Source organism: Chondrus crispus, genomic scaffold (genome assembly GCF_000350225.1).
Source record: "Chondrus crispus Stackhouse genomic scaffold, scaffold_19, whole genome shotgun sequence".
NCBI lineage: Eukaryota > Rhodophyta > Florideophyceae > Gigartinales > Gigartinaceae > Chondrus > Chondrus crispus.
The window spans coordinates 216,469-228,267 of NW_005179080.1; the positions used below are offsets into that span (position 1 = coordinate 216,469).

At 54.0% G+C, this 11,799-nt stretch overlaps 1 protein-coding gene across 1 annotated transcript; it reads left to right on the forward strand.

Moving 5' to 3' along the window:
• Positions 1-8,204: 8,204 nt before the first annotated feature.
• Positions 8,205-8,960, forward strand: CHC_T00010275001 (transposon Ty3-I Gag-Pol polyprotein-like). Its single transcript, XM_005715129.1, has one exon. The coding sequence runs from the start codon at positions 8,205-8,207 to the stop codon at positions 8,958-8,960; it is 756 nt and encodes a 251-aa protein (XP_005715186.1).
• Positions 8,961-11,799: the final 2,839 nt, after the last annotated feature.

An 11,799-nucleotide genomic window follows, 5' to 3' on the forward strand; every position in this document is an offset into this window, starting at 1 on the left:
CCGCTCTGGAGGTATGCACCCTTGATATCGGCCATACCAAGCCTAAATCGTAGTAGGGAAACTATGCATAGAAGGAGCCTGATTATGTCAAACTGCGCCGTTGACGAATCTTTTCTGATGTTCTCTTTCTCTGAGTCTCGATTTCCGTGTAGTACGATTGTACCCTTGAGCTGCATGGAGCCGTCTTCCAGGTTATTCACCTTGTATATCACATGAGAGGAGATGACGTTAGCATCCTTCGGTACCTTGTGCTCGTCAACGTCGTCGTATGCATCTGCCCAATTTGATTGATGTTCTCTGGTAAAGGCTTCCTCTACTATCTAAGGCGGTGCAAATTCTAGCTTCCCTCGGCTGACTTTTGTATTACCTATGGTGTTGTGGATGTTCTGTGGTACCCGCTGTCGGTCTGATTGTAGCTCTGAGCCTGGCTGTGGTTCGATTATGGGTGTAGTCTTCCCAATATCTGCAACTGGATTCTCGGGTTCTGTTTGTGTGACAGATAACAGGGAGTGTCTACGATGGTTGATGGATGTTGCTTGTGTGTCGGAGTGTTCTTTATCGATCTCCCCCTCATCCATGCGACCATCTTTATCTAGCGATGGTTCATCGTCCGCCTCGGTAGACCGTAGTTCCTCTTCGAGTGTGCAGGAAAGGAGCCCTTCCGTGAGCTTATTCTTCGGGGCAATCCTTTCGTCCTCGTAAGACACTCGTGATGGGGGTCCCTTTTTGCTCGTCTTGCCAGCACCATGTGTGGGAGAGTCTCCACAACTGTGGCCTTCACCCACCTAGGCTTCTGTGCATGGCTTGATGTCTGGTAAAATACCCAAATTTTATCGCCGTTGTTGATGGTGCCTTGCTGTATCGTATTCGGTGCTCGAGATGCGATAAGCCTCTGTAGGGCTCGAATAACGACCTGTTCTTTGTGAGCATCAAGTAGGTCCTGCGATATGGCCTGACTCGGAATACCGAGGATGGATGGTTGATATCCTCTCGCGAGCTGGAATGAGCTGAGGAGTTTCGTTCCGGAGAACATGTTCGAGAGTAGTACTGCCCTAGCCACTATGGTGTCTGCACCTGCGTCCGTGATGTCGCTATCGAGCTACTTGATTATCGCTTTGATCGTACCGTTCTTCCGCTCAACGATTCCGATCTTATGGTGACGTCGTGCTGGACGTGGATTGAATTGTATGTCGTGTTGCGTTAAGAAATCTTTCAACGGCTTGCGATTAAACTCATCGTCTGCGGAGAATGACTGAGGCGCACCGTGCATGCATATCCATCGGTGTTCCATTGCTGATATCGCTGCATTCATTGACTCCTTTTTGACAATACTCATGTCGCTCTATCCGGTCCCTGTATCGGTGAGCGTTAGGAGGATCTGTTTCTGGCCTCCTTTCTCGCAATGGGTGAAGTCTGCTTGTAGTTCTTGATTAAAAGCCTTATTGATGTGGGTCAAGGAGAGCTTCTTCGAGGAAGCAGGTTGCCCGTTCTTAGCGCATACCTCACAAGCAGAATCTACTAGGTCAATGGCATTCGAAAGTGGTGTATCTAGTATGCCTGCATCCTTGCATATCGTCTTCACTTCAGTTTTGGGTGCGTGGGTAAATCGATGTATCTTCTTCGAGAGTGCTATCGGGGCGCGTCTCCCTAGGTGTGCGATATTTGACAGCAGCGATCTTGCCGTTGATCGTGCTTGTGGTGCTTTTCCAATCGTAGCCTCTGATTCTTATCTACTCTGTTACTGTCCATGTATGTCGGAAGAGTGAATTGGTACTTATCGGACGGTCTTTGCATGACTATGTATGTCGGCGTGGAGGGGTTATGCGTGTCAGTGTACTGTCGTAGGTCAAGACCGATGAGAAGTGGTGATTCGCCTGGGACGATATCAAATGTAAAGGATACGGGTTTGGAGTTGACATCCATCGTGGTAAGCGTCCACGATGCGATGACTGGCTTGGGTTCGTGGCCTTCATGTCCCCATCCGTGCAGGTAGACGCCTTGAGGAGGGTCCAATTGAAACGGAATACCAAGTATATCGCATAGGATTGCTGCGTTGAGGATACCTCCTGTGGAGGTAGGAGCTCCGTCGTCTAAGATGGGGTTGGGATCTGTCTGGAGCGTGACGGATCCCTTTATTAAAAATACTGTTTCTTATCTTGTGCCGCCATACTGCTGTCCTTGTCATCATCAATATTGTCGAACCGTACATTCCTAGAATGCTTCTGGGGTGTAGCGTTTGCTGCATCACCGTATCTCCTGACGAATCCAGATCTTGAGTTATACTTAGGGCACTCTTTGTCGTTTCACCAGTGCCCCATCTCTCCACAAGCCTTACAAGGGAATCTGAGTTTCTTCCCGGTACCAGGAGGGATGTAGACTTTGGATCGCTTGAAGTCATCTTTTCCGGCCTCGCTTGCATCAAAGAACTTCTGCTTAGCGAGCAACGTGGTGCGTAGGTCAATGCCACTCCCTAGTTCCTTAGGCTCAGTAGAGTCAACTTTGCATTTTCTTTGAATAGCCTTATTGGTTGCTTCAGCTGCCTTGATATCGCCCAGAGCTTCTACTGCATCGTCCAAGCTAATTTTATATGCCGAACGATCTTCCTTGTGTTTACGGCTTGATTTATTGCGCGTTGCGGAGGTTATGTTTTAACGATCGACGTGAGATCCTGTATGCTATCGAGGATTTCTGTGGATACGCTTCTATCATCGGAGTTGTCCTCTTTCCATTTAAGGAAGCAGTCTTTGAACTTCTTCTCTTTAGCTTCCAGCTGAGTTATCTCGTCCTTCGGGACGGACACCATGCACGTTAATATATTTGTCGCACGCGAGGATGCCTTGGTTATAAGTTGCGTGACAATATTATTGAAAGTCGAAGAGGGGACGAATGCATTGCATTGCAAATTTTTGACTGTCTTGTGTGCTGCTTTCTGCGTAACAGTGATTCAAATACTTCTTCGCTAGACCTCGAAAGTGTTTAGCAAACGTTGCTGGCGCTTCGTCTTCTTTACGCTTGCAAGCGTAGATATCTTGAGTCATCTTGACTATTCTACGGATACCATCCGTGGCCGAATCCTTCGCCACCAGGTGGAGAATTTTGTCAACAGCCTCTTCTTGATCGACCTTTTCTTCACCGTCTTTTGCTACTAGCTTCATTGTGCCCTTTTCGATAGCTTCGTCGATATTCGCTCGGTTTGCCTTGTCGAGTGACATGTATAAAGTGTAGCCGAGCGCATTCACAGCACACTTGGCACGATTATCTCCTCCTTGAGCATAAATTCGTATCATAGTCATCTAGTCGCGTACATCGTTTCTCTATTCGAACTTTTTACCGTCCTCGTTAAGCTTAGGCGGGACCATGTAGTTGAATTGCGGACCTTGTGAGCCTCCTGGGCCCATAACTCTCGTAAGTTCAGACATGGTGTAGATTGAGGATGTCTGAGTTACTGTCCAGGAGGTTTGGAGGCCAAGGGAGATAGAGCATCGACGACAGAGGGGGGAGATAAGGGATAAGATGGAATGGTGGACAATGGAAACACAATCTTCGGCACTATGCCGGGAGCTTAGACAAGCTCTGCTGAGGTGTTATTGCTTTTTTTCTCCGCTACCTCTCTCTCTGTTCCTCTCTTCCTAGGACTAGCCATATATCTACCTCGCTTCCCGCTTCTTCCTCTCGATTAGCCTTTCGATTCTACTCGGCGTCCTTTCACTTCTGCATTTCCTCGGTGCGATGCTTTGCCTTTGCGTTCCTCGATTCGTTTCCTATCAGTGTCGGTGTGGCTTTCTTTTTGCCCTTCTAGACTGCATTCAGGATCCTTTAGCCCAATTACCTTGCATCGGATATGGGTGCTTCTTTTCCCGCACCTTCGCAATCAGGTCTGTTGTGTTGACAACCTCCTGGAGGCTGTGTCGCTCGAGCGTATACCTTCGAGTGAACATCGTACGTGGACTACCGGTGTCAGTTCACTTGTGGTGCCGCGCTTTGTAATTATGAGTAAGCAATAGTAATTGAAATTGCTTTTACTTCTCACAACGGTATAGTAAAAGGGGGTGCCCCATAAAATGGTACAGTGCACCCATTTGCGGAACAGAGGAATATATGCAAAATTTAAGCATCATTAAAGCTTTCTGGTCCATGAGTGCACATTTTCCATGAATTTCGCTCCTTTGCATGGCCGTGACGCCGAAACTATAGCCGCCAGGTTCTTTATGATGTTAGAGGTGCTTTTATCGGAGCTTGATTACTGTATGGAGATGGAATCGTAGAAAAAATCCAAACCATTGCCACATGGCGCGCAAAACAAATTGCCCGCCTATTTCCTACAGACTCAATACCTCATATCCTACCACTTCCTTTTCCCAAGCCCGGCAATCCAGTCACAATACTGGCTCCTGGGTGCTCAACTACTATGACGAAGTTGACAAAACATGGCCGCAGACTACAGCAGGCCTTTATCGCGGTAGACAAAGGTCTTTCTTTGCGCAAGGGTGCGGCGTTTGGCCGCGTAGCCCTCACGACATTCAGCCGACAATTCAAAAGACGGACGCAGTGCATTGATGTGAAGTCGCGAGGACGGAAGCCTGCCCTAACCGCGAGCGAAGAGAACAGCCTTATTTCTCTGCTAACACAGTTCTCCAGTCAAAGCTACGAGCTTACCAGGATGGACCTTTATGATGCTGTGGAATTAATGTGTTGTAGAACGCCAGAACACAGGCAGAGAAAGTTGACATTCAAGAACTTGCGTCCCGGTCGCAAGTTTGCTCAATCATTTGAGGCAAGACACAAACGTCGCATAAGATTTGGCAAGAGTAGTCCGCAGGAAGGGAAGCGGTTTAGGTGCACTAATGCTGAGAATTTGATTTCGTACTTTGCCGCCTTGGAGGATGTCATAAAGACCAACAGTATAGATCCGTCAAGAATTGCCAATCTGGATGAGTCAGGTATTTCGCCAGGCAAGCAGAAACTTGGTTCTTCCAAGCATAAACATTACGGTCTACGTAATTCCCAAACTGAGCAAAAGCTGGTTAATTTTTCATACAATCATCGCATCACGATGATGCCGGTGGTTTTTGCATCAGGTGACGCTGCAAATCCTGTGTTTGTTTTCAAGGGCAAATCGGTTCCCTATCGCACCATTCAGCGAAGCGGAATAGAACAAACGGAAACTGTTGCTGACTGCCTCTCGAGAGGCAGCATGATTGCGACGAGGGATGGAGTTGCTGGAATCGACAAAAGCATTTTCATAACATGGGCTTCTTCGTTTGTGGAGGACGTGAAGGACTTAACGGCGGGGAGTAGGAAGCTGCTGCTTCTTTATGACGCATACAGAAGTCACATGAGTTTCGAAGCACTTTCGATTCTTGACCGTGGGGGAATAATTGCCTACGCCATTCCTGCCCACACTAGTGGTGCAACGCAGCCGCTAGATGTGGGGACTTTTGGGCCCTTCAAGCAACGCGTCATTGAGGTTCTTCGAAACGTGTCATTTGCTACCAGAGATAATGCTTTGGATGTCTTCGACATCTGTATCGTAATGCGAGAGGCATATCAGGAAACTTTCATACCTCGTATTATCAAGGGTAGTTTTGAAAAGTCCGGCGTGTGTCCATTCGATCCCTCAAAAAGTATTGGAATACTTCGGCCACTGTCCAGTAATTTTCTATATAGCATTGCATCTGTGGAGGAAATGAAGTGCATGCTAAATGAAAAGCGCGAAGCCTTCCGCCAAAATGCGGGCATACGACCTGTATTTTTGAAGAGAGGTTTTGTTGATACGGCAGCAGGATGTGTGCTGACTAGTGCACCTGCTCTCGAATTGGTGGCTGCAAAGGAAGCAGCCGAGAGAATGAAAGCGTTGTGTGCACGACGCAAGGAGGATGCCATAGAGGCAAAGTTTGCCGTAGAGTCCATAGCGCGTAGAAGAGACAGGGAGGCGTACGAACATCGAATGATGTTTTATCGTGCTGCATCTTATAACGCGCCGATGAACATGCCTCGGAGTCTACAGTTGCGTCGCAAGCTAGCGAGGCAGCAGGCAATCGTGAACAAGGCCTTGGCAAATGGCACTGAATCGCTGACCGATGAGCAGATAATCACAGCGCCATGGAATGAGTTGTCTTGTGATCAGTTCGAGTCGGAGCCCTTCGGAGGACCGTTGGACATGTTTCAAAAAAGCTTTCAAAAATTATATTGTATGATTGTCAATGGTACCAGTATTAGGTGCTGTTGAGCAGATATTTGTGTTTTGGCCTTCGGAAGCGCTTTGTTCACTGCTTCGAAACGGCGGCTTTTCCTTTTTTGGCGCCCTGCACACAAATAAAAGCAGTTGTTAGCTTTCCAGCCACGTCGAAATTCTGAGCATTGCATAAAGATAGCCTATTTTCATTTATATTTCTGAAACTGTTCCATTCATAGGGGCACCCCCGTGTACCGTTGCATGGACGCAATCGTTTTTCACAGCTGTGTAACGACGATTGCATGCAACGGTAGCCCAACGCAGTTACGGATATGTACCATTTGATCACAGTGTAATGCCCCTCACCGCCGCTCTCGCTGACACCACGGTGACAGGTCACCGACGTCACCCGCGTGACTTCTAGTCTCACGCACCCGCCGTCGCTTCTCGTAATTTATCAAGGGGTGGTGGTAGTGCTGGTCAACGACGAGGCCCTTCGGCAGTCATCCGTTTTTCAGCAAGAGGAACGATTTCCCCGTGCCTCTAGTGCGGTGGTTTGACACAGTTTTCCGCTACCGGTCTCGCCGCGCGGAATGTCAGGAGAACAACCCGCTGATTCAGCTACTCCCTCGGCCCCTGCCGCAGCCAGCAACATCGAGTTGCCTGCGCTCGACGCAGCAACATCATCCGCGATCTCGGCGTTCATTGCCGATCAACCCAAGATCGCCCTCCAATCCCTGCAACCGAATGCGGGGTCACAAGCAGCACCTACCGACGCGAATAACCCGATCCCAGACGCGCAGGTTCCTCCTTCTTCCGGAACCGCACCCGCCGCTCCAATCGTCGACAGGGCCGTCGCTTCCGCGGCATCAGTCGATCCCGAAGCGACTCCGGGTCTGGTCCCCGATCCCACCGAGCCCGTCGACGAGCCCGAAGGAGACGAAGACGAGGACGAGTATGAGGAAGAAGGAACTCAGTGCGATCCTGAGGGGAGCGCAGGAGCCCAGGCTTTCACCGACGAGTGGTATGAGAGGAGAGGCTAACCCATCCCGGTCCGATTCGAAGTCCCCCGCCGTTTTGAGGGAGGCTTTCCGGTTGGCTTCAAGCCTGATTCTGTCGAGCACTACCGGAAGTTCGCTGCTTCGCAGACCAGTCCGGGTAGAGCAAGTGAAGCCGGTACTCTGTACGTCACCTCTGCTTACCTCTGCCGCATATCGAACCAGCTCCTCGACCTCCTTAGCGACATTGTCGACGTCCTCCCTCGGCTTGAATCGCCGACCGACTGGGAGGCCCTCGGACGGGCGGCCTAATGAGCCTCCATCGCGCACGTTAGTGTCTTTGGTGTCTACGAGCTCATCGCCTCGAAATACGAGGTGCTCTGCGGGCGTCAGGGCGCAGCCGGCGTCGCCGACCCGGAACTGCTCGCGGCCTACGTCGACCCCCCGGCCGCGTTCAGTACTCCTGGGCGTCAAGCGTTCCGCCGGCAGCAAGTCCAGCAGATTAAGTACGCGGCACAAGCCGCCGGCCGACGCCGAGGACCCACGCAGACACCTATCCTTCGCGGAGGAAGCGCCGCCGCTGCCCTCAACGCCGCAACCCCGACCCCTGCCGGAGGTGGAGGCCGTGGTAGAGGACGCGACCGTGGACGTGGGCGTGGACGTAGACAGATATAGCCACCCGGATGAGCAGCTCAGGCGGGCCGCCATATGTGGGCGTGGGGAAGGCCCATGCGACCTGGGAGAGGCTGGGAGCCAGCCCGTGGCTGGCACGTCATCTTCGCTTAGGGCTTCAGCTCCCCTAGTTAGGGGAGGTTCCGTACCAGCGCCCGCGGCCTTATCTCTTGTCACGGGAGGATGCGTTGTTCGCGGAGACGGAGCTAGCGCGGTGGTTGTCGAGAGGGTTCGCCCGCAGGGCAACTGCGTCGGAAGCCCGGACGTTGACGCGAGCCGGCCAGATCTTCCCGTCGTTCGTCGCCAATACGAGGGGAAAGAGCCTGCTCGTCGTCGACTACAAGCGGGCAAATGAGTGCATGGAGGCGGGGACCTTTCGCATGGACCAGATCTCGGACCTCGCCTCCGAGCTGCGCAAGGGCGACCACCTGTTCAAGGCGGACATCCAGGACGCGTACTACCATCTGCGCGTCCGGAAGGTCGACAAGATGCGGCTCGCTTTCTACGTCGGAAGCCGCATCTACGTTCCGCTGTGCCTGAACTGTGGCCTCGCCGTCGCGCCTTGGTTCTTCACCAAGGCGATGAGTCCAGTGGTAGCGTGGCTGCGCCGCCTCGGCCACCGGGTCTTCGCGTACCTCGACGACTTTTTTGGCGCCGCAAAGCCCGGTCGACCCGACACCGCCACTGGCCAGAAGGAGACGGTCGAGCTCGGAAGAGTTATGCCGCTACTCTTCGCGAAGCTCGGCCTGAACTTGCACCCGGGAAAGTGCTTCTTCAGCGGGTCAACGCGGCTCGAGCTCCTCGGTATTCTCGTCGATACCGAGGAGGAGCGGTTTCTTCTGTCCCCCAAGAAGCTGCAGCCCATCGAGGCCGGGGCAGCGCGCCTCCTCCGATACGCCTCGCGGCACCGCCGTTACGTCAAGCGCAAGGACGTGGAGCGCTTCGCCGGCCTAGCCAACGCAAGCTCGCCTGCAGTAGTCGACTGCAGGCTGCGCCTGCGGGAGCTGTTCACTGCCCTGTCACTGTCACCGGTCACACCACACTTGCCTCAAAAGCCTCATACTTCGTCAGAAATCAAAGTGTCACGCACGCGTGACGTCACGCGTGACGCGTGAGATGGTCACGCCCGCAGAGGGCCTCGGGAGCGCGACCCGCACCTCTCCCACGCGGCCATGAGAGACCTGCAGTGGTGGGGACGACTCTCCTTCAACCTGCACATCGGGCGGGCGATTTGGCCGGAGCCAGACGCGTGCCTCTTCACAGACGCAAGCATGGCCGGGTGGGGAGCGGCCTGGAAAGGAGCAGTACCGGCCTCGGGTTTCTTTACCGAGGCGGACGACGGCGCTCACATCAACGAGCTGGAGTTGAGCGCCGCTCTCCTCGCCCTGGAGAAGTTCTTGCCGTTCGCGAGGCGGCGCCACGTGCTCCTGGTGACGGACTCGGTCGTCACCGTGCACGTGGTGCGCAACTACACCAGCCGCTGGCCGCGTGTTCTCGCTAAGTTGCGCCTTATACGCAACCTCTTCGAGGCCAACGGCATCTCTCTTTCTACCCGGCACCTCCCCTCGGTTCTAAACTGCTGGGCAGACCGCCTCTCCCGCCGGCGGGACAGTTTCGCTTGGCATCTACCACCGGATGCCAAGCTACTTCTGGAAAGGCGTTTCGCGTTGCCCCTCTATTTGGTCGATGGAAATGCGCTGCCCGGTCACATGCCTTTTCCTCATTCAGTTCCAGTCGTCGTGCCGCGCCCCGCTCTGCTGGGTGTGTGGGCGCGCTTCCTCCGTACGCAATCAGAAGTGGTCGTCGCCCCACGCTGGCCCAAGCAGCAGTGGTACCAGAGCGCCGCTGCCGTCGTGCGTCCGACTCCGCTCCTGGCGAGCGTGACGCCGCCTTGGGAGAGCGTCGCGTTCGCTTTCAAGCCTCCGCCCGCCATCGATGGCAGGAGGAAGGCAGAGTCGCGGCTGCGCGGCTACTAGAACTCCGGGCGGGTGCCACACACGCGGCGCACCTGCTCGGCCGCAACCTTTCCGCCAATACCCAAAGCGCCTACCACCATCATTGGGAGGCGTTTACTGCTTTCTGCGACGGCGATGGGTTCTCTAGACTCCCTGCCACCCCGGTCACTGTGGCGTGCTATCTCGGACATCTTTATGGCAAGGGCACAGTGCGGGGCGGCTCCATCCGACCGTACGTCGCGGCCATAGGCTCGCAACACCGCCGCTGTGGCTACCAAGACCCAACCAAAGATCCTCTTGTCTGCGCTACTCGCCAGGGGTACCTGTCGAACGACGCGGCCCGCTCTGGTGGTCCCCCGAAGCGCTCCGCACCTCTCCCGGCGGACTGTGCGCTACGCGCGATGACGCTGGCGCTAGAGACCTCCAACGTCCGCCGTCTACAGGAGTGGGGAATTGTAGCCCTCAGATTTTTAATCTGCTGTCGGCCGGCAAGCATACGCCTACTTCGTCGGCGGGACGTTGAGTTCAGCTCTGGAGAAGTGACTGTGCAGATGGTCCACTTCAAGTTTTCGGAACAGGGCGCATCGCCGCGCATCGCCCTACGCATCCCCGTCTCTTCCTCTGCTGACCGCGTCTACCAGCTTCTCTTCAAGCTCGTTGCCGCTGACCCGTCGCCAAGCTCCTACCTGTTCCCAAGGTACCCGCACAAACGCGCTCCACTCACCGCCGCCACGCTGCGGGCCTCCCTCGACGCCCTCGTCGCGAGCATCCGACCCCCCGCGGGCACCTGCTTCACCGCCCGCTCGCTCCGCAGCGGCGGGATATCCGCCGCCTATGCCGCGGGGGTGCGGCTGGAGACCATCATGCGGATCTCCAACCACAGCTCGTCTGAGGTGGTGCATAAGCATTACCTAGACGCATTAATGCCGGTTACACCGGCGGCACGGTTCTTTTTTGGGCGCTTTGCGCCCCCTGCTGCTCTTCAGTGACGTCCCGTGACCTGCGTCACTGGTACGTCACGGGCAGTCTCGCCTACTTGGCAAATCGACTCTGCGCGGGACCTATATTACGGATATGTATCATTTGTGTCGCTGCACACGGGTATTGGAGAGCGGTACCACCAGAATCCGGTGTCGCTGCACACGAGGGTCTGGGCTGACAGCGCGATCTCAGTCCAAGCTGAGACGAGGGAAGACGTTGTCCGGTAGCGGAAGCGTTGGTGAGTGTAGAGACGCGTGCGGGATCGAGGATCTACGCTTCGGCGCAGATAAAAGTAAAGTGACGATGGTCAGTCTTTACTTAGTTCCCTCTTACCCTCGCTAGATCGAGAGAGGTGGCAGTCCCAGGTATATAATCGGACGGCAGCGCTCGTGGCTGAAAGCCACGAGCCGAAAGGCGAAAATAGAATGGTGTCCGGTACTGTACAGGTACTGTATAAATGCTGTACAGAGTGGCCGGCTCCACTCCATCGTCAATTTGATCACAGTGTAATGCCCCTCACCGCCGCTCTCGCTGACACCACGGTGACAGGTCACCGACGTCACCCGCGTGACTTCTAGTCTCACGCGCCCGCCGTCGCTTCTCGTAGTTTTTCAAGGGGTGGTGGCAGTGCTGGTCAACGACGAGGCCCTTCGGCAGTCATCCGTTTCTCAGCACCAGCCCTCCCGCTCCTTGCGGCGTTAGCGCGCCGTTTTCTGCCAACCGTCTCTGTTTTTTACATCTAGAAATTGCGTTCACCTGCGTTACAATTGCGTTCACTTGCGTTACTACATGATAATCCTTACCCAGATGTTTCTCCTGAATAACATCTGTGTTACAGGCAAATCGACTCTGCGCGGGACCTATATTACAGCAGTATGTTGTTGACAACATCAAAAACAACTAGCAGGTACAGTACTGTGTGATGTCACAGAGAAGAGGTTACAGCGAGCCGTCCGCGCGTCCTTGTTCTTAACGCATCGGGCAGAGCCGTGCCTCGAGAACCGTTTGTGCTGCCACG